This window comes from Stegodyphus dumicola, chromosome 12 (assembly GCF_044657685.1).
Source record: "Stegodyphus dumicola isolate Sdum_Otavi_A_Nest chromosome 12, ASM4465768v1".
Classification (NCBI taxonomy): Eukaryota; Metazoa; Arthropoda; class Arachnida; order Araneae; family Eresidae; genus Stegodyphus; species Stegodyphus dumicola.
In genome coordinates this window covers 84,072,973-84,100,948 of record NC_140779.1, presented here as the reverse complement: position 1 = coordinate 84,100,948, position 27,976 = coordinate 84,072,973, and the positions used below count along the sequence as shown (strand labels likewise).

Below are 27,976 nucleotides of genomic sequence, written 5' to 3'. Positions count from 1 at the left end.
TTTGAGCAGAATTTTATGATTAAAACCCTCTTGATAATTGAATTATGGTATACTGTGCGCCAAAGAGTTGATTTCAAATCTAAAATCTTAATGTTAGTCAAGCTACTAATTAGACAATGGAACAATGGAATTCGTAAGATGACATAAAATACAAATATATATATTAGCATTCCTTTTCATTGAGTAAGGTTTCTAACATCATAAAGCAAATCTATATCATTAAAGCAAATAATCTGAAACTCGAGACGGAGACCTTACGTATTACCTCAAGCGTTTCTGGATTACTTATTTCTAGTTATACTGTTTCCAGGCTTTCCTACTATACATCTGTACCAGTGTTACCTTTTATAAATCTGTGTTACATCTGACACGATTTTTCACTTTATTTCGTAATGTAACCTCTTTTTAATTCTTTCATAGTTCTGGAAATCGTTTAGGAATTTTTGTGTAAAACAATTAATGCATATTTTTTCAGTCTTCATGCTACCATAAAACATTCTTGAGTGATAATTCCATTCATTTGCCAGATTTTAACTGAAAACGGAAATCGTGTGCAAGCGAAAAGGGTGCTATTCTGTACTGGAGCCTTCACCAATTTCAAGAAATTTACAGTACTAGGACAACTGGCTATCCAAGTACAGAAAGAAACAGTAGCATTCCTTAAAATCCCTCTACTAGAAGCAAAACGAATAAGGTAATGTATAGGTTATTAATTAGAATTTAAGCACTTGAAGTAGAACATTTTTAATTAGTTGTGTTTTTAATATAATTAACCGATAAGAAATCGTTTTGTGTGTGTGTGTGTATGTGATTATGGCAAAGCCTCGAGGGCTATCTGCCTAAGGGGAGGGATGCCTTCGTGGAGGACTTTCTAAGGAAAACTGGCTCGTATACACGTTACATATGGGGAAAACCACGAAAACGCCCATGCAGCCAGCCCGTCTTCTTTGTCCGTTATTGCTCGCGCCGATGATACAGATTTTGTGATGATAATATTGAATAAAGGGAAGGCTTTCTTTTTCAAGTACTTTTCCGAAGCTTTCACGCTGAAGATGCAGATTATTCCAGAAATTATTGACAGTCGTCATCTCCTCTTGTCTGTTTGTCTGTTTTTATCCACAGCGTCAGCACGAACATTTCAAAGGATGATTTTAGAGTTAAAATGCTATCGGACAGAGTAGTGCTGGAACTATTTGAACTATTTTGAACTGGACAAAATTTCCCGTTGAACTGACTTCAGTATCGGTTTGCCTGACAACGACGAAGTTTTGGCAGAAATTGTTTCGACGTTTTATGACTGGATCGCTGCTCCTCGAGTCGTTCAGACTTGTGTTACGCTGAATTCGTGAGTGTGCATGTCTATTTTATTTTGCTTTTCTTTTATAAGTAATCGTTAGGATTTGGGAAGAATTAAATTCTAACGCTTTAGCCGACTTTTTATATAGATTAAAATTTGTATTTTGCTGTTAATAGATAAAAAAAAATAATTGAGAAAGTGTTAGCTATGTTTTAAATGTTTAATTGTCATGAGTTTAAATTGAGTACATGTTTAAATGATTAATATGAGGTGTTTCACGATGATTTTTGTATTAATGGAATAATGTTTAAAATGAGATTGATATGAAAGAAAAGTATGAGTAACTTTTAAAAGATTTTTGTAGGGCTAGTCTGGCCAGCTATCTTAAATTATAATGTGTGAGAATATTCAATAAATGTGTTTATTATTTTTTATTATTGTATGTTTCTTTGAGTTAAATTGTGGTCTACTGTAGGTCACCCATGTGATCCTTACGGAACATGGTTATTCAATCGAATCTGGGTAACCATATTGCAGCAGTAGAAAAATCAGTTTTAAGAGTTGTGACTATACGATCAATTACTTAATTTATTTTGGTTTTGTGAGTAGACGTCTTAATTGTGAGATGTATCTTTCCCTGGTCTTTTGAAGAGATCTGTGTGGTATTTTAAATGTTAAGGGTTTAGGGCTATTTCTAGATTTTGTATTGAAATTTATGTGTTTTCAGGTTGGAGATCTGAATTAGTTTTATTTTAATGAGAGATAGTAGATTGATGGTTTTGTTGCGGAAGTACATTTTCGAATTTTGTTTTGATAAATAATCTTTGTTTTTTTTTACCAAAACACCAGGGAGGTTATTTTCTTCAATTTCTTTTTGATTTTAAAATGTTAAGATTTTGATTATTATGAAAGAAGTAAGTACTTAGTGCGAGTTTTTTTTTTTTTTTTTTTTTTTTTTTGTCGCGGCACCAAGAAGTTAGTTAAATCAGTTTAAAGAGTTAATTGTAAAGGTAATTTTTTCCTTTTTTCTACGTAACAACAGTATAATTCACTTCCGGTATTTTAAAAGTATCTTTGAATTCTGTACTTGTTATTCTTAATTGGAATGTCTAGTGCAAGTTTTTTATTCCGAATTAGAAATTCTAAATTTAAGAAAGGAAAAAAAAATATGTAAAAAACTTTGTATAAAATTTAAATCGAAAAAACAGAATTTTACAAACCTATCAAAAGGAAAACATTTCATTTAAAATTCTATATTATATAAACTTGTGATTAATAAAACTGTATTAATATCCGATTAAAATTCGGATTGATGCATAGATAATGAGAAAGTCCAATTAGTAGTGACGGTTACAATAAAAAGTAAATTTAACTGAGCTTTGAAATTATCACTATACTTTGCAGAGATTAACACAAAGTTTAATCAAAATAACAGTGACAAATCTACGTAAATTTTGAATTTCTCAGCTGTCAAAAATCTTCCGTTTTTTCTTTTTAAAATCATATTTATATTCTTCAGGTAATTCTGCGAAGGCGAAGATTTTGTTAACCCCGAACTTCGTTTTATCTGCATCGTCAGTGGCGTAGCAAGCGTAACTGGCGCCCGGGGCAAAATAACTTTTTGGCGCCCCCCCCCACAAAAAAAAAACTTTCAGTAATATAATGTATAGAATATATTCGTAATAAGAAAATAATGCAAATAATAATAAAATGCTGAATCTGCCATAAAATACTCAAAAATATATAAAGATTAGTCACTACCTAACTGCACTAGCCTTGGATTCGGAAATGCATCTGTGTCGGCGGAAAAATCTGACCTACGATGATCTAGAATTAGTTAAAAAGGTGTTATTTATTTTACATATTTATATAAGTGTTTTAAAAAGTACAGTTTTTAAACAATTAAAAGTTTAATATGCATTATAGATACACAGATATGTGGCAACTTACCTACTACAACTCAACTCTGCCAGTCTGATAACCCATAGCAACCAAAAACAAAAATAATATTTGTTCCATTCAATTGTTATAATTGTTTAACGATCTGTCTCAAAAAATTGTACTACCATAATTGGTGACACGTATTTATTGCGAATGGCAACCTTCAATGTTGCACAAGTACGCAGTTTATATGTCTAAATTCTGAGCAGCAGTAAGTTATCCAGTGTGATGAGATGCACGTAAGACATTCGCTTGTCATTTCAAGCTTTTTGCCGCATTCCGGTGAGTCAACATATTTCTGTCATAATTTCAGCTGATATATGTATCGTCTGCTGCATTTGAGCCTCCAATTTCTCTGATTTCGAGTACCAAGAAACTGTGTCACTATATACATATTCATTATTTTTCTATACATATTATTATTGTGCATATTTGATTGAGCTAAAGTGGTTGACAACGATGCTGCTTCGCAATTGGCGAGAGTGGCAGTTAAGCCACCGCCTTTTTCTCGCCGAGACCCATCGTTATGGTTCATTCAATTGGATGCGCAGTTGAGTCACATTACTGCCGACGAAACTCAATTTTATACAGTGATCGCTGCGTTAGAATCAGAGGTACTGCAATCAGCTCATGAAATAATTTTGAATCCATCGACGACGGACAAATACAAATCTTTAAAAAAAAAATTAATTTCTGTTTATGAAGAATCCGAGACAGTTAAAATCGAGCAGCTGTTGCATGATTTACGGTTGGGTGATATGAGGCCTTCTCACTTGCTGTCTAAAATGTCAGATTTAGTCGCCGGTAACCTAACGGATAACATTCTTAAAACATTATGGATGAAAACTATTTTAGCGGCCAGTAGCGAGCCACTTAAAAATCTTCCCGAAATCGCTGATAAAATTCACGAGATGGCCATTCCAGCGCAAATACACGCAGTGCAGGCTCCTGATCCAGGTATTGTGGCGTTACAAGCTTATATTGATGATCTGTCCAAACAGGTTGCTCACTTAGTAGTCATCCAAGCTGAACCTTTTCAGCGCAACCGCTCCGCATCACGTGGTCGAAATACACGCTGTAGCCAACTGAGGAAAACGTTATCAAAGCCCTCCTCCGAGTCATAATAGTCATAATACAGGGAAGACCCAATCCTCCTAGTCCCATGACCATATGATTATGAAAGGTCGACCCCTTCAAGACCAAAAAAAGGAAAGAAGAGAGAAAAGGAAGCTAATTATCTAAAAATAATTGGAGGTTAATTAACGAACTAAAAATAAGGAAGAGACATACAAACAACGAAGCACAACACCAACATTCAAAATCCAAAAACAATGAAAAACCCCACGAGCAAACAGAGTGGCTGAAACTCTCAAGAACTATTCATTCACATGAATTTTCGGAACAGGCACAGGCGGTCCAAAGCCATCGAGGAATTCCCAATTTAAATAACCTGCAGAAGGTCAAACCGAATTCCCTACAGTATTACTTTAATAGCATATTATTTGTATAATCATAATTCTATTTAAACTATTAATTTATTTTAAAAATTTACTTTAATAGTCCTACTACTATCTGAATTCAAATGTATTAATTATCCTTAATAATCATAGAAAAAAAGCTCCAGGACTGCCAATAACCGAAACTGGAAAAATTTAAGATTGCCATGTATCATATTAAAACCCTAGTAATTACTCCATTAAGAACAGAATATAAGAAAAATTTTAAAACTTTAAAATTTCAGAACATTTTAAAATCAAAAACTACAATTAAAAAATATAAAAATTCCATAAAATTTAAAATTTCAAAATCAAAATCCTAAAACTCAAAACCACTAATTTCGATAATTTAAATCTGCTAATCCATCAGGATTCTCAACATTTGCAAGGCCATATCTACGTAACAATCAACTGCATCTCTTCGAAATACCGCATGTACAAAACATCCACAATGCATTAAATAAAACGCTACACGGAAAAACTTCAAAATTTTCGTAGTAAACCTATAAATACTCATAACTGAAAATATAATACATATAATCAAAAGATAAATATACACAATACTAAACAAATATTCCAAATTCAATATTAGAATTGATCAAATCCATTGCACATTTAGAATATGTTTTTACGATTTTCAAGTTCCATGACTTATCTCCCAAACATTTCTTTCTCAAATTTTCCAATAAGGAAGATTCAAGAAGTGATCTGCGTTACCAACTTGATGGCAATGACCACACAAGTCTGAATTTTGTAACTTAAATCTCGAGAGGTACGCGGGAAATCTTCCATGCCCAGTTAAAAACTGGTTTAAATCAATATTACTAATTGATCGCATACCATTTTGAATTTTAATAGACTTCAAAAGACCCACGCACCTCTCTGATTCATTCCATCTAGTAGTATTCCAAATATCATTATAAAAATTGTTCATGTTTTAAATTGCATAACTTCTCAAACCAGAAATTTCTGTTTATATTCACAATCATCATTAGTGGTCGCCTCTTTAGCCAGCACGTCGGCCCTTTCATTTCCAAAAAAGCCAACATGTGCTTTTATCCAGTGTAAATGAATGCACATATTCTGCATCAAAAATTTCAATAGACATTTAATATCAAATATAATAAATTAGTAGGACGGGCCGAGGTCAAGGATTGAAGCAAAGACATACAATCAGTATATATATGAATAGAATTAACACAAGTCAAAATTTTCTTAACCCATTTAAGGGCTTTAAGTAAAGCACAGCATTCCGATTGAAATACAGAATTATAATTATTAAGCTTATATTTTTTATTTTCAATTTCAGTTCCATAATGATAAATCACAAATGCTGCACCCAATTTATCATCTTGCCTGGACCCGTCAGCATAAATATCCAATTCTCCGACTATTGGGAGTTTACAATCAAATTCAAAAACACATAAATCAGAAGGATGTACCAAAATATTATTAATTCTTTCAAACATATGCCTTGTAATCAAAATATCTTTATACAATTTAAAATAAAGTCTACCAGTTCTGAACAAAAATTTTTCAAAATATAATTTATATAAAATTGAAAGAGGCGGCGTGCCGGATAGAACGCAGAGCACCTCAGTTGAGACAGTACGGAAACATCTTGTAATCATTAAGCACCAGCTACTCTGTATCGCATCGAGTTTGTTCCTCAACCTGACCAAATCCCTGACACTGGATCCCCAGGCACCAATTCCATAGAAAACCCTAGGGATAATTACATTATTCAGAATATCTTTAAGAATGCATGATTTGTTACAAAGTGTCTCACTAGAAAAAGGATCTCCTGTAAAACATTAACATATCATCTGAGAGCCGATGAATTGTTTTAAAATGATCTGCGAAGGTCAACTTGCAATCAATCTTGACTCCCAAATATTTAATAACATCAACAAACTTTATTCTTTTTCCTTGATATCTAAATTGTGGAGCTCTCACTTTGATCCCAGCCCGCGGGAAAATGATTGCAAAAATTTTTCTAAGTTGAATTCAAGACCCTCGCCGATTCTCGAGTTTTCCAGTTTTAACATAACATTCTCAAATGATTTCTCGAGTTTTTCCAATGATGCACCATACATCAGAACAGCAAGATCATCTGCATATGCAATAAAGTTAACATAACTGGGGAATTCCAAAATAAGAAATTTGTTTAATATGATATTCCAGAGCAGGGGAGCACTGCAGGAGACCTGCGGACAACCAATGAAAATCTCTAGTTCTATCTCTGCAGTCTCATCCTTAAAAGCATTAAACAAGATTTTGCGATTGTTAAAATAACTCCTATAACATTGAATCAAATTCCTTGGAAATTTAAGGTTAATCATGGTTTGTAAAATAGAGTTCCAGCACACTGAATCGAATGCAGACGAAACATCCAAGGACAGCAGCACTACGTGATGCGAACTCTTATTGCTTCTAATAAAGTCAATAGTATCATATAATGCATCATATGTAGAACAGCCAGTTGTGAAACCATACTGTCGCCGACTGAGCATCATTCTACTATTCAAGTAAAACTTCAATCTCTCAACCAAGATTCTTTCATACACTTTTCCAAAAACACTCAAAAGTACAATTGGTCTATATCTATCATTCTGCTTTGGAATTAAAACAACTCGACCGATTTTCCAATTTCTTGGAAACGCATAAAATTTAAAACAGTAATTAAAAAGCAATATAAAAATATCCAGATATGTAAAAATTAGAATCTGAACAAATATAGGATTAAAACAGTCCGGGCCCGGAGCGCTTCGACGCCTTATTTGTTCAACTGCACTTCTGATCTCTGCCTCTGTAATTACAGCGTCATCCAATGGCAATCAGAAAGTCTATCATCATCTAATGAAATATCCTCAGGTGCTCCCAATTTGAGTGATTGAAAAAGCTTCTGTCTATTGAGTTCAATCAAATTGTCAGCGTGTTGAGGATTATACAGAGCAACAGCACGTCTCACTTTTTCAGAGGCAATTCGATAAAAACCATTATAATAATAAAGATTATTAAGAAAAAATTTCTTCTTAGTTTCAAATTTTGTGTTCCAAATTAGACGTTTATAAGTTGCCAATTCTTTTTTTATATGCAATTTTCCTTTCATTACGTATATTGTCCGTTAAATTCAAAATTTGCAAACTTTTCCTCAAAGCACGTATCCGGCGTCGCATACAAGTAAGTTGTGGAGTCCACCACGAAATCTGCTTACTTCCCTTTTGTTTTGTTCGTAACTTCTTTCTAACATCGATAGACAGATCCTCAAAAATTTTTCAATTGTATCAGAGTCCTCACACTTCAATAAACTAATTTAAATTTCTGCATTATCGGAGCAATTTTATAACAATACCTTGTAATCCGGTGGACATCTCTTGTTAAAACAATCTTAGGAGCACAATGAATATTTTTCATCATAATTCAACTGCAAATAACGATGATCACTAAGACTCTCATCCATCAGAACTTGCAGAGCTCCAGAATTGATAGACAAACCTGGTGAGGTCATAACAAGATCAGTCTATACCTCACCGATGGTAGATTTGAAAGTTGCAGGAAAACTCAAATCATTTAGTAAAATTATATTATTAGAGACGATAAAGTCAAATACCAATCGCCTTCTTGCATCAATATCTCCTGCGCCCCAGCTTGGATGTTTAGAGTTAAAATCACCGGTAACAATGAATTTATTATAATTTTTCATGACCGGGTGTTTGTTTTTACCACCACAAATTTCGAAACAAGGCAAACAAATGCCGCCCACCGTGTCGTTATAACGACCAAGGAAACGAGAAGGGCCGTTGCTTGAAGTTGTGAACGACAGCGGCTGGAATTTTGCACGCCTTTTTCTCATCGAAAAGAATTCGGGCTTAAGTTTCTTGTCGTTCTTGTTTTTTGATGTTTCTATCGTTCCACCACATTTTCACGAACAAAAGCGCCTTACCAAGTTACAACTTTATGTAGCAAATGGAACTCCTATTCAAACTTTTGGTGAACGCCTGATATCTGTTGATTTAGGATTGCACCACAACTTCCAATGGCCATTCACTATTGCTACTGTTTCAAGTTTTATTATTGGCGCAGATTTTTTTCAAAAATTTTCTTTGCCTGCCGATCTTAAAAATCACCGTTTGATAGATTCCACAACCAACTTAACTTATCCGGGAGTAATTCGCAATAGTCAAGATTTGAGCATTAAACTGATTTCGGGTAACTCCCCCATGGCATCAACTTCTCAGAGAATTCCCTACAAACACGCGCCCAGTTATGGGTATTTCCGAACCCAAGCAGGATGTATTACATTATATTGAAACTACCGGACCTCCGATTGCCGCTAAACGAAGACGCTTAACTCTGGACAAGCTTAAAGCCGCCAAAGAGGAACTTCAATACATGATGGAACAGGGAATTTGCCGTCCTTCAAAAAGTTCTAGGGTCAGTCCGCTCCATCTAGTTCGGAAACGAAATGGTAACTGGCGCCCGTGTGGCAATTATCGCCGGTTAAATGCAGCTACAATTCCTGATCGTTACCCAATCCCTCACATTCAAGGCTGTATGCAAGTTTTGGAGTGAAAAGCTATTTTTACAGCCATTAATCTTGAGCAGGTGTATCACAAAGTGCCCTTTAAGCCAGCTGATATTCCAAAAACTGCGGTTATTACGCCTTTTGGACTATTTGAGTTTCCGGTCATGACTTCGGCTTATGCAATGCTGCTCAAACATTCCAACGCTTCGTGAAGCAGGTGCTAAACGGCCTCGACTTTTGTGTACCTTATTTTGATGACGTCTTAATCGCCTCCTCTTCAGAGCAAGAATACCTTTCACGTTTGAGAACAGTTTTTGAACGTTTTCAAAGGTACGGTGTCAGTCTTAATCCTTCTAAATGCGTTTTTGGCCAGTCAAGAGTATCCTTTCTTGGTCATGAAATTTCCTCTGATTGGATTCGACCCCTTCCAGATAGAGTCACCGCTATCCGCGATATGCCCGAACCATCTACAGTGAAGGACTTACGACTTAAGAAGATTTCTTGCTATGCTCAATTTTTATCGGCGTTTCTTACCTCATGCAGCAACCATACAAGCACCTCTAAATTCCTTTTTGGTTGGAATCAAGAGAAACGATAAACATGTTATAACCTGGACCGCAGAATCTCGCGAAGCGTTAAAAAAATGCAAAAATGATTTAATTTCGGCAACAAATTTGCAGTATCCTTCCGCATCTAAACCATTATCACTCTATGTTTATAAGGTGAGGGACTCCCGCTTTCCTAGCATGCTTTCGTGGTTCTACACGCTGGGCCGGTACTCCAGAGGTCCGCGGTTCGATTCCCGGCGAAGGCGATTGCTATTTTTTCAATCTCTCTTGCTTCCAAATATCCTAATGTCTCTACAGTGGCGCCCAAAATAAAAGGGGTGTTGAATGAGGATTCTCCACACCCAGGATTTGGCGATTGCGGCTCCTAAAAACCCCAGTCGCCCTTTAAATAGGGGAGTTTATAAGGTATTTCTCCCGCTTTCCTAGCGTGCCTTCATGAGGTAGTGGTTCTGCACGCTGGGCCAGTACTCCAGAGGTCCGCGTTTCGATTCCCGGCGAAGGCGTTGCATATTTTTCATCTCTTCTGCTTCCAAAAAATAACCTAATATCTCTACACGTTGACGCATCAACGACAGGTATAGGAGCAGTTTTTTAAAAAAAGGTCAAGAATTATGGAAACCACTTTCATATTTTTCTAAAAAACTCTCACTAGCACAAACCAGATACAGCACTTACGATTGCGAATTATTAGGAATTTATGAAGCTGTCAAATATTATCGGCATATGCTATAGGGACGCGTTTTCATGATCTTCACAGATCACAAACCCTTAATCTTTTCAGCAGCGTTCGGATAAAGCTTCTCCTCGTCAAATGAGACACCTAGACTTCATAGGGCAATTTTCAACAGATATCCGTTATATTGCGGGTTCGCAGAATATTGTAGCAGACATCTTGTCTCGTATTGAAGAACTAGCCGTTCCTTCGCCAATAAACTTTGCTGCCCTTGCGGATGAACAACACCGGGATTCAGAACTACAAACCCTCTTGAAAAGCAAATCTTCCACCAATCTCAACTTGCAGCCTATGCAGCTGTCACCTGGAAAATCACTTTATTGTGATGTTCAGGATTCAAGATTTCGACCTTATGTTCCCTCCGTGTTTCGCCATGCCATTTTTAGTCAGTTACATCGTCTGTCACATCCTGGCATCAAGGCTTCAAGGAAACTGATATAGCAAAGTTTCGTATGGAATAGCATGCGAAAGGAAATAGCCAACTGGACACCATCATGCTTGGAGTGCCAAAGATCTAAAATTGTCAGACACACCACCAGCCAACTTAAAAATTTTAATTTGTCCTCATCTCGCTTCAATCACGTGCACCTCGACTTGGTCGGGCTCTTATATTTATTAATAATAATATAATACATGAATAAAATTAATTATTATGTATACATTTTTCTTACCTTGAAAATTTAGAAGCAAATTTATCATTTACTTCATCAAAGTCGATCCTTTCAAATTTTTCTCTTTCCACACTTAAAAATGCTAGATGACTTAGGGGATCTTGTCCCACCGTTGATTGTAAATATGTGAAAATTTATTTTAATTTGCTGAACGAACGTTCATAGTAAGTAGTATTTAAAGTGCGACTCTTAGGTTTGGAAAAATATATTCTGTATAGATCTGCAGTGGAGTTTTAGGTTCTATTTCTTTTCTACTACGGAGTAACGTCATGCAGTCACATTCACTGCTCAAAACAATTAGGGTGTATTCTGGGTTCGGTATGAAATAACCATATAATCGATAACATTTTTGAACAAAAGAAAATAGAAGAGATTATAAAGGAAAATTATAACGTTTACAAAGTTGGGAATATGCAAATTTAGTCTGTGACGTCGAAAACTATGCGTTTTAGATAAGGAGTAAGGAACGACCTGCAGTATTCCTTTTTGTAATAGAAGATTAAAAACAATTCACATGCGTTGAATGCTTCGTAGCAGTGAATATACGACGTCTCAGCAAGATGACTTAGTTGAATCAGTAGCTAGGAAGGCCATCAGACGTTTACAGGAGAATCAAACGCAATCCATTGTAGCGGAAGCGTTACGAATCTCAAAAAATGTCATTTCTAGATTATGGAATCGGAATTTGGAAACTGGATATATTTGAGAAATTCGGGACAAGGTCGTGTTATCGTTTTAAAATAAAAAGCGAGAGATATACGTGCATTTCGTTTAAATATATATCTCTACTTTGGAGAAATAAAGAAGTCAGAAAGAACGTTTTGGTTGATGTACTGCAAGCATTTTATTACACAAATCAAGAAAATAAATAATTAATTATATTACAATAGTTATTAATTTTAAATATATTTTCCAGAAATCGATCAAAATAAAAACTGAAATTTTCCGGAAAATCTTGTTTGGAGACCATTTGGCGCCCCTGTACGAGCGGCGCCCGGGGCATCATGCACCCCTTGCCCCCCTCTCGCTACGCCACTGTGCATCGTAGTTTGCTTACGAATGGGTTCACAAAAAGAAAGCTGATTATATCACTTATTTATTTTACATAACACTTTTAAATAGAAGAAATGCCGGCCACTTGACGACACAGCACTTGATTCACACATTACTCAAAGCACTGTCGCAATAAAAAACCAAAAAAGAACAGTACACATAACTCACGTACTTGAAAGTTTCGTTACCAAAGCAACCATAATTGAATCATGAGGCAGTAGCGCCATTTATTGTTGCAAAGACACACTAGAAATTTGTTTGGTAACAAAAAATACTAAACATAGTCTATCAGCTTGTCTACACATTCAAGTGCCCCAGAGAAGTAGTTGCGTTTTCTATTAATGGCCGCGTTAACCTTCAAACTACATTATCCTTTTCACTCTTTCTTTTTCTACTGATTCTCTCCCTATTATTACATCAAGAAAGTAATACCAGATAAAATCTTGTAACTTTCAACAACCTTATTCTCTCCGCAAATATTTCTATATTTCTTTGACTTACATCAAAGAGCTAACATTTTCAAGCGTTTAAACAAAAGAAATGATTTCAATAAGGACCTAGAATGTTTGTTTTCCATCATTAGAAATTTAATAATATTAGGATTAATATTTTCAGATATAAATTCATTCTGTTCCTTTGCAATGATATTCACTGCATTGAAAGCTATAAGTTTTTTCCCGTAAGTCTTTAAGCGCCAGTCTGAGAACATTTGGAGCATGATGAACGAATAATCCGCAAACTTCGGTAGTATAGTATGGAATTCAATGTTCTTTCCTGGTTTGCGCCAAATATAATATACAGCAAAATTTACTTGCTACTCACATAAAAAATAAGCATTGCTCAAGACATGCTGCACAAAATAAAAATGAATACAAAATCTATGACACAGACCAGCAAACAGTTCACGCAAACAATGCAGCAGGTAGTTAATTCGTATAAATATATTACCATAATGAAGATCCAAATGGTTCACATATTAACAAAGACGTGCCTCTAAAATTATGCAATGCTGGTAAATGTACTAAAATTAAAAATACATTACGCACTAATTATGTATCCAAAAAGGTTCTTATGAACTCCAAAATAATGTGCACATTAAAAGCTGCGTTAACATGTTTTTTCGTGAATTATCTTAGGTTAGGTTAGATTAGGTTATTTAATTACAGCAAAGCCTCGAGGGCTATCAGCCTAAGGGTATGGATGCCTTCGTGCAGGACTTTCTAAGGGAATCTGGCTCGTATACACGTTACACATGGGGAAAATCACGAAAATACCCATGCAGCCAGCCCGTTCGCGGGATTCGAACCTCGGATCGAACTACCAGTGTTCAGCGACTTTACCGCTCGGCCTCTGGTGGGCGTGAATTATCTTAATGAAATTCTAATTATGCATTCTCAATTGCATATACGTATATGTTTTCCTTCTTCCCGTTATTCAACAGTTTATTAGAAAACGATTCATATTAGGAATAATATAGCGCAGACAGGAAATGAGACATTTATTGTAATATTTTTAGCTGGTTGAGAATGGACGTTCTTTGAAATAAACCTCAGTTCTTCAAGGATAGAAACTAGACGCTAAACCATGAAACGCTCAAATTTGCCCTATCCTGAAGAAACAAACATTTTTGACCGAAAGCAAATTTCTATAATACGACATTTCGTACATTCCCCTACTTGTGAGATTTGGAATCCTGAGATTAAGATCTCCGTTTTAATGCCCAAAGTTCGTCGCTTTAACACGTTAAGGGATATTCACAATGAATAGTTGGGATCCATAGGTAGGTATTAATTAGAAAGGGAACTTGGAACTTAACGGCATTTCAGGGAACGGCGAACTTAACGGCATTTCAGGGACCGGTGCCGAAACACCAGTCAAGCCACCCAAAGGATGGAATGTAACACTTCTGCTGGGCCCAGGATCCCACATTCCCGGGACACCAACACATTTAAGCTCCCTCCGCTAAGCGCTCAAGCATAGCTGAACCTACCGCTAAACCAGGGAACACGGTCCAGCTAGAACCACCGTCTCAGCCTGAACGAGACTACGATGGGACGATCGGGTGGGCGATGGCAACTCGGAGCGATTGCTGGCCGTGAATTTTGGCTGCCTGCCAGCACTACTCGGGATGCCCCTCTCCTTAGGCTTTACATGGAAAACCAAGGACAGCAGTGACCAGACTCTCAATGGTCCAGTTTGCTATTTGGCTACCAATACCCTGGTGCATGAGGACTTACACCTCCCGGCCCATGAAGAGTGAGTATATACCCACCCCATGGATCATCGGACCAAGGACCAAGGCGTTTGAATTACGGAGTACCTTTGCAATTAAATGCAATTACCTCCACATCTTCGTTCAGAAAAATGGAATGGATAAGAGAAAGCAGTAGCTAAAGTATACGAAAGAAGCAGTTTAGCTAAAATTCAAGATTCGTTGAGAGTCCTCTTGTTTGGACACAGGAGGAGAGAACAAGCATTGATCACAATTAAAGGCATTTAGCCCCCCGTCGCGAGTCAACTGCTTGCGCTCGGATACAATGGAGAGGCAACCGGAACGCAGAGAGCCTGAATGGTTGCCATGGAGACGAGTCAGCTGATGGAGAGAGGCGCGGTAAACCGGGCCTCGGGAAAGGTAAGGTAACTGTATTCAAGCTATGAGCTAAGACCCTTGGGGTGGTCGGGGTGGGGGGACGAGGTCATTGACCGAAGAAGGCGAAAGAGTCGAAAAAGCGGTTGCTGAGGGATGGATCATCGGCCCAAGGCCCAAGGCGATATTTTCCGGAGTACCTTTGCAACTTAATGCAATTACCTCCACAACTTCGTTAAGAAAACTGAAGTGATTAAGAAAAAGCACTGGCTGAAGGGTAATGAAGGAGACCATTAAGGGTTTACGGGGAAAGAAGTGAATAAGGAGTCTACGCTATGGACGATAAATTCTTTCTGCTTTCAACCTGTTTTACTAGGTTGAAAGAGAGAGAGGTGATGATTAAAGGTGGATCATCGGGAACAGCCAAGTTCATAAATTTTATACCCCCGTGGCCGAGACTTAGCGCTGGTATCGGAACATACAAATGGAGACTAGGACTATCTTGAAGAGCACATAGAGCAGATTTAAATTCCATGAACCGTGGACTTTTTATACAATTTAATACAATTTTATTTTATTTTTAGCTCATTGTATGTTTATGAATATGAATAACGTAATTAATTTGGTTATAATTATATTAAATTAAAATAAATCTAGATAATGATGAGCGTGACACAATACCTGTTAACAACTGGTAAGACCAAGTACCCCACTCATCGTCAATTAAACTGAACTGTTCTCATAATTTATCTGTAGGAGCTTTTAAAAAGGGGTATTTGTTTATTCAGATATTTAATATTATCCATTTTAAGTTGCTAATTTACAAATTTGACTGTTGAACTCCAATAGAGTTTCGATTGTTACGCAATAATGAGTTGTTGCAAATCATAGTAGTACATGTAATTAGAATAGTTACGAACTAGCTGCATTAACTTCTTGTGCATATATATTGTTGTTTTTCAGCTCCATGCCTAGTATTGTCTACGACAGAGATAAGGAAAAGGATAGAGAAGCTTTGGGAGCGTATATTTTGCCTCCCGTCCAATATCCAGATGGTAATAATTTTTTTAAAAATATTATCTCGTTCAGAAATTTGCTTTTATGTAAGTTAAAATATTTTTTCGATTTCGTATTTTCAGCATAAGAACTGAGAAAACGTATCAAATACTATGTAAAGTTTCCAGTTTATAGATTACTTAAATTATGACAGATCAAATACACGAAAACATTTGCAGTCAAAGCTCAACTATAGGCAAAGCTCGGGATTGTTGAATTTCACATACGCTAAAATTCCGGATGACTGAGCATACAAAAAATGCAATTTCTGGTAGAAAAGTCAAACGAATGAGAGAAATACTGTTTAAAATTATAAAAAGAGCCCTTTTATTTGTTATCGACTTGAATATGAAACGCCTACATTAAAATTAGGTGAGAGTTCGAAATAAACAGGGCATTTCAGACATAAAAGCCGAAATAAAATATCGTATTCAATTTCGAAATTCTGTCAATCATGAAAACTGGTGGATATCTGAGGCATAGATTTCATAGATTATATCCTGAAGTGTGAGATAAGTACCAGTTGTTTGGTTACTTCGTCGATATTGTCTAGCAATGGAGTGTGTGTGTTATTATGGTAAAGCCCCGAGGATTATCTGCCTCTTACCGAAAATTACATCTGAGTACTTAATACTTTTAATCGAGCCAAAGCCATTATTCATTGCACCTTTCATAATTAAAGTAACTAAACATGTTTGCTGATAGACAATCTGCCATCCACTTTATCAGTAACACCAACTACATTTCACTACTCATCTCTACAATGCAAACATTTCACCAAATTGAAGGAACTCAATTCTGCATCTTGTGGATTAAAGCGTATTTAGGAATAATGAGCTAGCAAACAAATTACTAAAGAAACTGCAATAGAAAATATTCAAAAGATAGTAAAACCTTCATGGACTAAGCTTTTCTTTCATGTGCCCTCAGCAATAGATTGACAAATACCATGTAGCATCGTTGATTAATGCCTTGGCAGTATAACGTAACCGTTATGGAACTAAAAGTGAAAAGATTTGACCCGAGAAATGACAAAAATTATGACTTGACATGTAGGCCTGGTAAATACAGGTTTTTTAAAACTATTATAGATTTCGCGTATTTAATGCCTTCTGCATCAAATGTAATATGCTTAAAATGAGCAATTCACATATTTCGGCATCTTGTTTTCAGTGTGGAATGGCTGACTGAAAGAGCTCAAAATTATGATTTCAACAAACCTTAATGGAGAATGATGGCCGCATTTCTAAACCTGTTTCTGTATCCAACAAAGATTGATATTTAATGTGTATCTACATATATATTCCAATGCGCGCTGAAAGTAGCAACAAGTGATGGTGATAATACAGGAAAAAAATTACGTTCAACGTCCATCCATATTTAATCCGGAACAAACCATAAGCAAAAAACAAAAAAAAAAAAAAAAAAAAAAAAAAAAACGGGAACACAATGGCAAATTGCATGACAGGCGCAAAACCAAAAATGAAAAGGAAAAAGAAGACATGTACATCCTTCGTTGTATCGTCAACAGGCTAACATATTCACATCTTTCGTTGCACCAACCTCCTGATGATGATGACATTTTTTCTTTACTTTTCACTTTTGGTTCTGGAATTTTTGCACATGTCATGCAGTTTGCATCTTTGTTGTTTTTACTTCCTTGTACGAGGTAAAGGACGTACTGTAATAGCGAAAAATTTTAAAAACAAGGAGCCTTAGAACGTTGAATATTTTGTATGTGGGGTTGGTATAACGCATACTTTGGGCACTTTCCTTTTTGGTTGCAATCGGTGCCAGCAAACGTATATAAATATATCTATATCTATATATATATATGTATAACTTAAGAAAGGAGAACAAACTATAAAAGGCCGTTGTGGTCAAGAATTTTGCGCATTGAGCTGCAAAAATTAGAAAACAAGGTAAAAAAATATTCTTCATGCTTTTGCTTTAAAGCAGATGTGATACTGTGGTTCCGGTGAATAATTTTAACAAAAGTTAAAATAAAGTGCAATTAAAAGTGTAAATACAAGATAAATGAAATTATCACTAGAATACTTACAAATAAAAAGTGAATTTAAAACTCAAATCAAATTGGAAGTAAAATGTTGATTAAAGTTAAAAATATCTTAAAACATTTGAATGGAAGTACAAAAGTTATATAAGATATAAGCAAAAATACAAAAAGGCTGTAAATGGTAAATTAGCCTAATTCAAATCTCATTATTGACTCTTCAGGGGAAATGCACAATGCTTTTCGAATCCAGATGTATATGTATATATCTATATATATTGCTCTCCCCATCTGTCCGGCTCGAGCTCAGTTTTTTTATTCTTATATGTTGATAAATTGTGCATTTTTTGCTTTAGAAGTGATTGAATTATGTTGTCTTATGTTATGATTAAACTTTCAATGTCTTTAGTTAATCTTTACGCTAAAATTGTAGAATTATTAGTAATTAATAAGTTTGGTTACATTTGACGAGTAAGGCTCGTCATCAGCTTACTTGGGCTAAATTACGGTGGACGAGTATGACTCGTCCATCGTAATCAGTATTGTAACTAAAATGCTGTTTCAAATAAAATGTATTACTTTTACATATTAATCCATATAGCGACAAATTAAATCCGTCCCGTTGGCATAAAAATCTTCAAATAATTCAGTACTCCAAGGGTTAAGTGATACTAAGCCTAACGAAGCTGCCGTTTATTTACATATGAAACTCTTAGTAGAATAGTGAATTAAGTCAGTTTGTGCACAAAATTCAGTATCTTTTTCCCCAGTGTGACCGAAAGTAAACTTTCAGTTTTGCACACCGAAAAGTATGTCTTTCTGCTCGTTGAAGGAATTGCTTGCTTTGGCGTAGAAACTCAAATTTTGATCATAAAAATTGTTTTAAAACTGTTTTTATCCGTATTTTGTGTTTTATATTTTTTACAATTTTTAATGAAGATGTTTTGAGTTTTTATGTATTTTTGCCTTGCCGTGAAATGTGAACTTAATTAGCTTATTACGAAATATTTCTCTAATGAAATTTGAGGAAATAAGTTTAAACGAAATGCAGTAAAATATGTGTATAATTTAATAAGCCTTATCTTATATGCATATATATATATATATGCATATAAGATATATATATATATATATATCCTATATACATCTTATATATATAATGTAATAAATGTAATAAAAGCCCAAATTTGGGAGCACTGAGACGTAGAAACGCAGAAATACGGTGTAGATACGTGATGCTTAGAGCGTCCATCCATTCTGAAATTTTGAAGAAAAAGCATTCAAGCCGGATTAAATGCCATATTTATTTAAATTCACATTTTGTGGTCAGAATTCACTTGGCATTCCAACAGTGCCTATTTACGGAACATTTACAATTTTGATACTATTGCAATAGAATCTAACGTAGAAGCTTGCTGCAACGTCTTAACAGGATAAAAGCGTAAGCGAGAAGAGATAGAGAGTATCGCAGTAGTAATGCAGAGGAAAATGGAAGGGAGTCGGAACGTTTCAATTCGAGTTAGTTTTGGTTTACAGTTATTTTGATTGGGCAAGAGATATCTGCATTAAGGGTTACGTAAGATCGCATGATTAATTCGTACGATGCAGTTTAGACTTATGGCGCTATTTTTAAGACAGAGAGAGGAAGTCTCCAAATGAAATAAAAGAGGTTATAGCCAATTAAAATTAGAAACTTGCTTTCATATTTTTATCTGACATATATATATATTGATTAAAATAAAATAATACATATATATTATTTTATTTTATTTCAATTATTTTGAGTTCCCAATATTTAACCGATGTTTTCACTTATTATCTTTTGCCTCTAATGAAAAGGCAGGTATTCATTCACGTTTCCTCACACATTTTAGGTCGTAAGTGTATTAAAGTCTCAACCATTTTTTTCTAACCCTTAGATTCTGCAATGAAAATTTAATGTTGGTTTTACGGAACATTTGTACATCTAATCATGACGCGTTTTCTTTCATCATAAATTGATTTGCACATTTATGAGTTTAGTTGAGACAAAGAAAAGAGACAAAGATGAGCTGTGGATATAAATTTAAAATAAAATTATAATTATTAATTATAAAAGTGTTTTATACATCCAGAGCTTTTTCCTATTTTTCCTAATTTCTTTATAGGAAATTACTACCTGAAGATTGGCCATATCGGCGTTGGAGACTGGGAAATAAAATCTTTGCCTGAAATCAAAGAGTGGTATCTTTCAAAGGGTGACAAGAGAGTAATAGATGTTTACTCAAAGCTGCTTATCGAAATGCTTCCAGGTGAGTTTCGCGGCATTTAGCATAAAAATAAATTAAGCAGAATATCTTTACAATTTTTAAAAACTCAGAAATGACACAAAATTTAATAAAAGAAGACTCGGAATATTCTTAATTTTCTGTACTTCATTAAGATGTTTCTGACACTAAGGAAACTAATTTTATATTTTATAAATCGTTATGTAAATTTCATTTTCAGCAACTTCAGCTTTTTCTCTCTTTCAGTAAATGAATGATCAGACGGAAAGATTATGCGAAATTCATGTTATGAAAGTAACATGAATTTCTTTAAGCTTTACTCATCATTACATTAAACTTTACGTTAAACGTGAGCTTTACTCATCATTACAGTAAACTTTACGTTAAACATAGCTTTACTCATCATTACAAAACTGAGCTTTACTCATCATTACAAAACTGAGCTTTACTCATCATTACAAAACTGAGCTTTACTCATCATTACGTTAAATTAGATTACACTAATTGACATTATAAAATGAAAATTATGAAAGTTTTGCTTGAAAACTCGGAAAAAATTTCTTAGAAAAATTACATTTTAATCTCACCGAATGTAAAATTTTCCGCCTTTGCATTTCTACGTCTGTAAAGGAAAAATTTTGGATTCAAACAATAGAGATTATCCTAAAATGTACAAAACACAATTCAGTTTCTCAAAACTGTAAAGAGGAGAGTTGTGTCATTTTTCCAGAACAATTTGGGCATTTCAGGACGAAGATTTAGCAGTGGGATCTAATATAAATTAAATGCATTTAAAATTACATCTTTTAGGTATATTATGAAGAAAATTAAATTCAGGGCAACTTGTCCGAGGGGTTGGCTACTAATGATCTTAGGTTGACATCGCTGGTTAAAGTTAACCATATGTCACTAGTAACCTACCCGATTGACGGCGAGTTGCAGGCAGTACGTGGGCCAGTGGTAGGAAGTGACGCAGTAGATCCAGAGAGATTTTTTAATTAAAATTAATCGGAAACACATTAGTGTCTAGCGTGACCGTTGATTACTGATGAGCTACACATTGGAAGTTAGTGACCTTCAACCCACGGGTCACCGGTAAGCTGTGGTACATTAAATTAAGATAGATTTTTACATTGAAACTAGCTGGACGAACACCGATGCCCATAAACGCTAGTGGTCACAGGCAACCTACCGACTAATGGTCATTTGGGGCAACCCATAAACCACAGATTCGGGGCGATGCAGTAGATTTTTAAAACTTTATGCTTATTAACCAATTATCTTATTATTTTTATCCTCACTGCCTCTTCTACTCTTACCGGATAAATTCAGCTAACGAGTTAAGAATAGAATTCTTGAATTTAAGGAAGAATTTCTAGCAGTGACCGCAGACCATCTCCCTACTATTTACGTTCAGCATTTGGATTTACCTCGATCGACTTGAGTCTTCTGCTAGCTGTATTTACTCATGTGATTAGAGGGCCTGAACCAAAGCTTGCAGTAGGACTTTACTGTGATCTTTGCATACTTTAATTTCTTAAGTCAGTGTTCCTCAAACCTTTTTCTAGTGGGGACTGATTTTATAAATTAGAATGTTCTGCGGCTACGTTATTCTTCTCCCCTTTAAAAACAATTTCTTAGCAGATTTTATTGCAATTGTACTTATATTATTAAAATGGAATTCATTTAATTTGATATTTATATTAATCAATTACGGTAATACAAGGAAAATTATATTTGTTTTTAATAATTTAAATCTATTAGAGTTTGAATAATCGTTACCTTAATGTTACGAATTTTGTATATATATAAATAATTTTAGAAAAATCATATGTAAATTGTAGTATCTCTTGTGTAAGATAACATCAGAAGCCTCAGAATGCGAATAATCGTCGGAAAAATAGAGTTTCTGTGGCAAATCCATTTAACATTGAGATAAATGGTTATCTCGACAGATTTTGGGAGGAATCGCTAAACGCCGCCAAGTCTGGCGACCATTTGATGCCATTCTGGTCCGATTTTTGTGTAATTCTAACTTGGCCGATTCGATTCCCTATGTAACTGTAACTGTGTATGGCGTCCAACAGTTTCGATAAATCGAAGATACTGGAAATTTCTCTATCGGCGGGGGGGGGATTATATAAGATTAAAGACAGCACCAGTTTTCGGTTGAGTTCAGACTATTAAGAGATATCCTAGTTTCGCTGTTAGACGCGCTTTGCATTGTATTGTGTTCAACGTTCTTAGTAATTTGAAGTAGTACCTATGATTGTGTTCTGTCATACTGAGAAGAGCAAGGAGAGCAGTACGAGTACTTTTGTGTAAAAAGTTCCAGAACAATAAAATGTTTTTATTTATTTATTCATTTATTTTTTTGAAAAATAAATTTTATTAAGTTAGTGTGAATTCTGTGTGCATTCAATCCATTACGAATCCATACGTACGTAACAATGTTTGATGTCAGAAGTAGGACTGAATAATGGTGACAAAGCGTGGAGAAGCATTTAAGACAGCAAGCTTCGTTCCAATAAAAGATCAAGTCCGTTAAAGAAATATGAAAGCTGGCTAAGAAAATATGCAAGCGGGACAAGACAAGATGCAGGGGGCTGTGAATTCTGTTAAAGTAGAGATGAAAGCGAGCCAAGCGAAGATAGAAGTAGCAGTCATGTCCGTAAAGTAGAAATGAAAGCGAGGCAAGAAAAGATTGAAACAAGTTAAGTGGAAATGAAAAGAGAAACTGCTGTCATAATAGAAAACAAATTCGAAGCTTTGGAAGGCAGAACAGACACGGTTAAAAATAAAGTTGAAGAAATCGAACACATAGTTGCTGCTATCAAATAATTCGAAGGAAGAGTTGTTTCTGTTGTCCAGTAACAAACCAACAAAGATTAATTTTTGCCATCAAACAAAAAATCGGTGACAGAGCTTCTGCTGTAGCTAAGGAAGATGACAACTTGAAGAAATTCATAGTGACAGTTGGAAACAATTCTGACGGCTTTAAATTCCTACCTGTGTCTTCTAGACCCTCTCTAAAGTTATCCGTGCACAATGTAAAGACCTGTTGGAAAGTGTAAAAAATTCCTTTTTCTATAATAGCGGATGCAATTGGATCGGATTCCCAAATTAAAGCTTGCTGTCATCTCACCGTTTCTCTGAAAGCATCCGTAAAGTTATGAAGTAAAGGAAATATTGTAATCGCGAAAATTTTCAAAAACGAGAAGTCGCAGAACGTTGACATTTTGCATATGGGACTGCTATAACACATAGTTGTTCACCTTCCTTATTGGTTGCAATCGGTGGCACAAAACATATATATATGTAATAATAATTGTTCTTTTGGCAGGAGATGAAAAACAATTCACGGTTAGTGATGGCCGAAAAACTGTTGCGTAGATGATTGGACATTACAGCGTAGTCGATGATTGTATGGGATTTGTAGAAGCACGACCAGCTTGATAGTTAAACATAATTTATTCTTGAATGACGAATTTCTTAATATATAACTGTAGAAGACTAGGGGTGCTAAACGAGCCCTATAATTTTAGTTATGCATTTACATTTTATATAACGACGAATAGCTAGCAGAGGTTAAGTGACAAGCTGTCAACGCAGGCGAAGAGGCGAAAAGAAAGATACTACGCATTTATTAACTATTTATACAAGATAGATAGATGCACAAAGTACATCTAAACTGTGATTGGTTAAATTTTGAGTTTCAGATCCATTTACATCATCAGAATTAGATTTTTCTGGAAATGACGCAGTGCAATTAGAGGTAACTACTTTTAGTATATAGAAGGGAAATTAATTTACGCAGCTAATTTAATCTATTGCATATTCTTCATTTTTCTTACATATCTCCCCCTCTTCAAAAAAGGTTGGGACAGCAGGGTGGAAGAAAAAGCATTAGAGAGAAAGTGCCAAAGCATTAACACACGAAGAGATATAATTTTAAAAAATACAAATCCTGAAATTTTGAGCAAAATAATTATTTCCAAAATTGCAAAATATAAAACTTTGATAAGATTTAAGATTTTAGAATTTCCTTTAAAAATTTTCAGTCCAGAAGTCTGTGTTTTAGAGTTCACATAATTAGATTTTTTTGCATGGAAGGCTTTGCAAAGCTTTGAACAGTATATCATAGTTGTAAAAATTTTTCACCCGCATTACTTATTTTGAATAATCACAAAAAATTTCAAAATTTTCAAATCGTAACTAATTTTCATTATTATAACTTACAGTTTAATATCATAAATTTTATAAAGTATTACTAAAATTATAATAGTTTTTACTGTTGTTGTTACATTGCTAATTTTCTTATTTTACACAAAACTAGAAGACAGCACAACTTTCTCTAATACACACATATTCAGCTATTTGGGCATCACCGCTTTAACGAACTCATGTACTGAATTTTCATGAATGGTTAAGGGTTGCTTCCGACAGTTGCTTATAAAGGCCTCCGTTCCTTGTTTAAAGGCAACTGTCCTTTTTTTTCTGATATGAGGAGGGTAAAAGAACAAAATAACAGAGGTAAAAACAGGGCCTCTGTTTTGAACTAGCACTCCCTCATCATACTGTTATCTTTACATGCAATTATTCCCTTTTTAAAATTTTTAGTATATTCTTTATTTTTCTTACATATATATATAATTAGAAAAGGTTTTCATATATTATCTCCAAGGAACACAAATTTAGTCAAAAGATGAATTATTATAGAAAACATTTTTAGTCAGTACTGTAATTAGTATTTTAAATGAGTAGTATCTAGACTTCTATTGCAGTAAAAATGATTAAAAATCTGTAAAGATAAATCCTGAATCACAAAAGTCCCTGTGCTGTCCGACTCCATGAGCTTAGTTTTCTTCTATTCTTATATGTTGTAGGGTTTATATTTATTTTAACTAACATTTATTTTAAGTTTAAACTATCTTTCCTGTCAAGCCTTACTTTCCCCTGGAACTGCCAATGCCAGAATATGTAAATTTGAGTAGAACGCGCAAGCATTCAAATTATCAGCGGAAGTATTCTGATTTAAATAGAAGGAAACAAGTTCGGTATGGGATATTCTTACTTAGCGAGCGCGGAGGTAGTTAGCGAGAATTGAAGAACCCCGCGTTGCGGCCTATGTGCTTGGCGGGAAGTAGTGTTAATCGTTCCAGTGAGCTTCAAGTCTGCTGAATTAGCAGCGGTATTGTAAAACGCGGTGAGTTAGTTATTTTAGAGAACCTCGTAGTTAGAATCTTGTCTTTAGTTTCTTTTCAGGTTATTATTTTTATTTGACTGCCGAGTTGGTACCGTCTGTAAGCGTCAAGAGAACGCAATTGTAATTTATTACGTTGAATAAAAAGGGACTTAAACCCTTCACAAGGCTCTATCTTTTATACAAGTTTTCACAGTCACCTCTTGGTTGCGTGCAAGTTGGAGGCGCGCAACGTTATATTGGCGCCCGAACACTTATCGAACTGAAATGGCCGAAAACTGGATGGAAGCCGCTGGACAACACCAAGAAATGACAACGCAGTTAGAAGGATTTGGATACCTGGTCCAGATTTTGAGAGCATCAATCAAGCCAAATGTCCATTTCGACGGAAAAAATTCGGTGGCGGTATTTCTCGAAGGTCTAGAAAACCACTTTCAGCTCTACCCTGTGCCTGAAAGACAAAAAGTTGCCATCGCCACATCAGCACTAAGAGGACAGGCCGCGCTATGGTGGAAAAATATAGGTAAATTTTTATTAGGGGAATTTGGAAGCCCGACATATATATTTGAAAATTTCAAAAAATCGTTAGTAAAGGCCTTCCCCATAGTGAAAGATCGCGCACGGCTGGAAGCCGAGCTATATAGTTTCTATCAACGGGATACAGCAGAATTGACGGACTTTATTCTACGAAAAATCAAGCTAACGGATATGCTGTATGGAAAGAAACCCGATGCGGAGATTATTGAAATAATATTACCAAGATTGTTACCCGCTGTCCAAGACTACTTTGAAATTAGAAACCCAAGCACACTGCAGGAACTTTTCGAATTGGCGGTGAAGTTTCAAAATCGCAGAATAGCGGAAAAAGCGAGAGGGGAAACATATTCTCAAAGTACCCGAAGGAAGGAGGAAACAAGAAATGGAAATCGCTCGTATGGGGGAAAGAACTATCAAGCTAACGCATCGAAATTCGAAGGTCAAGGCCCAAAAAGAAAATTTGAAAATAAACATCCGTGTACCCAGAAGACACAGATTGAAAGGAAAGCTTTAAACGAGTAGAGGGGCCTGTGAAAGGGAGGGTCCAGACCCCGGAAGTTTTAAAAAACCCTCAAATAGACATTTAAACACGGTCATTTTAAAAAACTCACAGCTACCAATTATACAAGTCCTGGTTGGCGATGTACCAGTAGAAGCCCTCATGGATACAGGAGCAGAAGGAAATTTTATGAGTGAAAAGTTCTTCAAAAAGAATTTTTATAGGCTACGACTATTTAAAACCAAAAATACGGAAATTATAGCGGCGCAAGGAAAAACATGTCACTGCATCGGGAAATTATCATTAAACTTACAGGTAAAAGAGGAAAATCTCAAAGTATTCATTTTTGTGGTGAAAGACCTGCAACACTCTCTTATTTTAGGTATGGATTTTCTAAGGTCCGCGAGGGCCAAATTAAATTTTCAAGATAGTTCCGTGGTGTTGGAGATGGACCAGAGGGTGGTGGAACCTGTGGAGACACCTGAATTGGACCTTAGCCATCTGAATGACCATGAAAGTAAAGCAATACAGCAAGTGGTGAGTAATTTTTCTCATTTGTTTTCAGAAAAACCAGGAAACTGCCAAATCGTGACTCACAAGATTCAATTAAATGCCGAAAAACCTTGTAGGACTAAACCGTATCGTTATGATAAACAAAAAGACCTAATCATCGAAGAACATATTCAGGAGATGTTAAAGAATAAAATAATAACGCCCATAAATAGTGAGTACGCGAGTCCAGTCGTACTATGTAGGAAAAAGAACGAGTTTCCTCCTTCGGATAAAAGGGCTTGGAGGTTTGCTATTGATTACAGAAAACTAAATAGTATTACCAAATTTCCAGTTTACCCTTTGCCGGTTATAGACGAGATCATTAGACAGATCAAATCGACAAGATATATGTCTACTTTGGACTTAACGTCTGGCTACTATCAAATAGTTATGAGACCCGAAGATATACATAAAACCGCGTTTATAACAAAATCGGGCACTTATGCATTTTTACGCATGCCCTTTGGGTTGTGTGGGGCCCCATCAACAAATCCAGAGAGCTATGGACATTGTTCTAAAGCCTGTCCTAGGAAAATCAACTTTAATTTATCTAGATGATATAATTATAACGAGTAGTACGTTGGAACAACACATTAATGACCTCGAACAAGTTTTTAAATTATTAAAAGAGGCCGGTCTTACAATTAACGCCTCAAAATGCAAGTTCGCAACTAAAGAACTTAAACATCTCGGTTATAAAATTTCGCAAAAGGGTATAGAAACGCAAGATTCAAAAATAAAAGCTATTAAGAATTTCCCACCGCCCAGCACCGCCAAGAAACTTTCTTCGTTCCTTGGGTTATGTTCTTACTATCGATCCTTCATAAAAGATTTCGCTAATATTGTTGAACCACTCTTAGTAATCAAAAGAAAAAGGGCTAAGTTTACGTGGACAGCGGAAGCTAACACAGCTTTTGAAAGATTAAAAGAAGGGTGCGGTTCTTATGCAAAATAACCATCCGCTGGCATTTTT

The 27,976-nt window shown here is 35.3% G+C and overlaps 1 protein-coding gene across 3 annotated transcripts in view; it reads left to right on the top strand.

The window, feature by feature from the left end:
* The window catches only part of LOC118202849 (uncharacterized), a 48,641-nt gene that overhangs the window by 11,647 nt on the left and 9,018 nt on the right, over nucleotides 1-27,976 (top strand). For all 3 annotated transcript variants that reach the window (XM_085827437.1, XM_085827436.1, XM_085827434.1), the window contains exons 6-8: nucleotides 528-694; nucleotides 15,839-15,930; nucleotides 20,093-20,236. In XM_085827437.1, coding sequence (XP_085683563.1) covers nucleotides 528-694; nucleotides 15,839-15,930; nucleotides 20,093-20,236 — 403 coding nt within the window. The remainder of the gene's footprint in view (nucleotides 1-527; nucleotides 695-15,838; nucleotides 15,931-20,092; nucleotides 20,237-27,976) is intronic.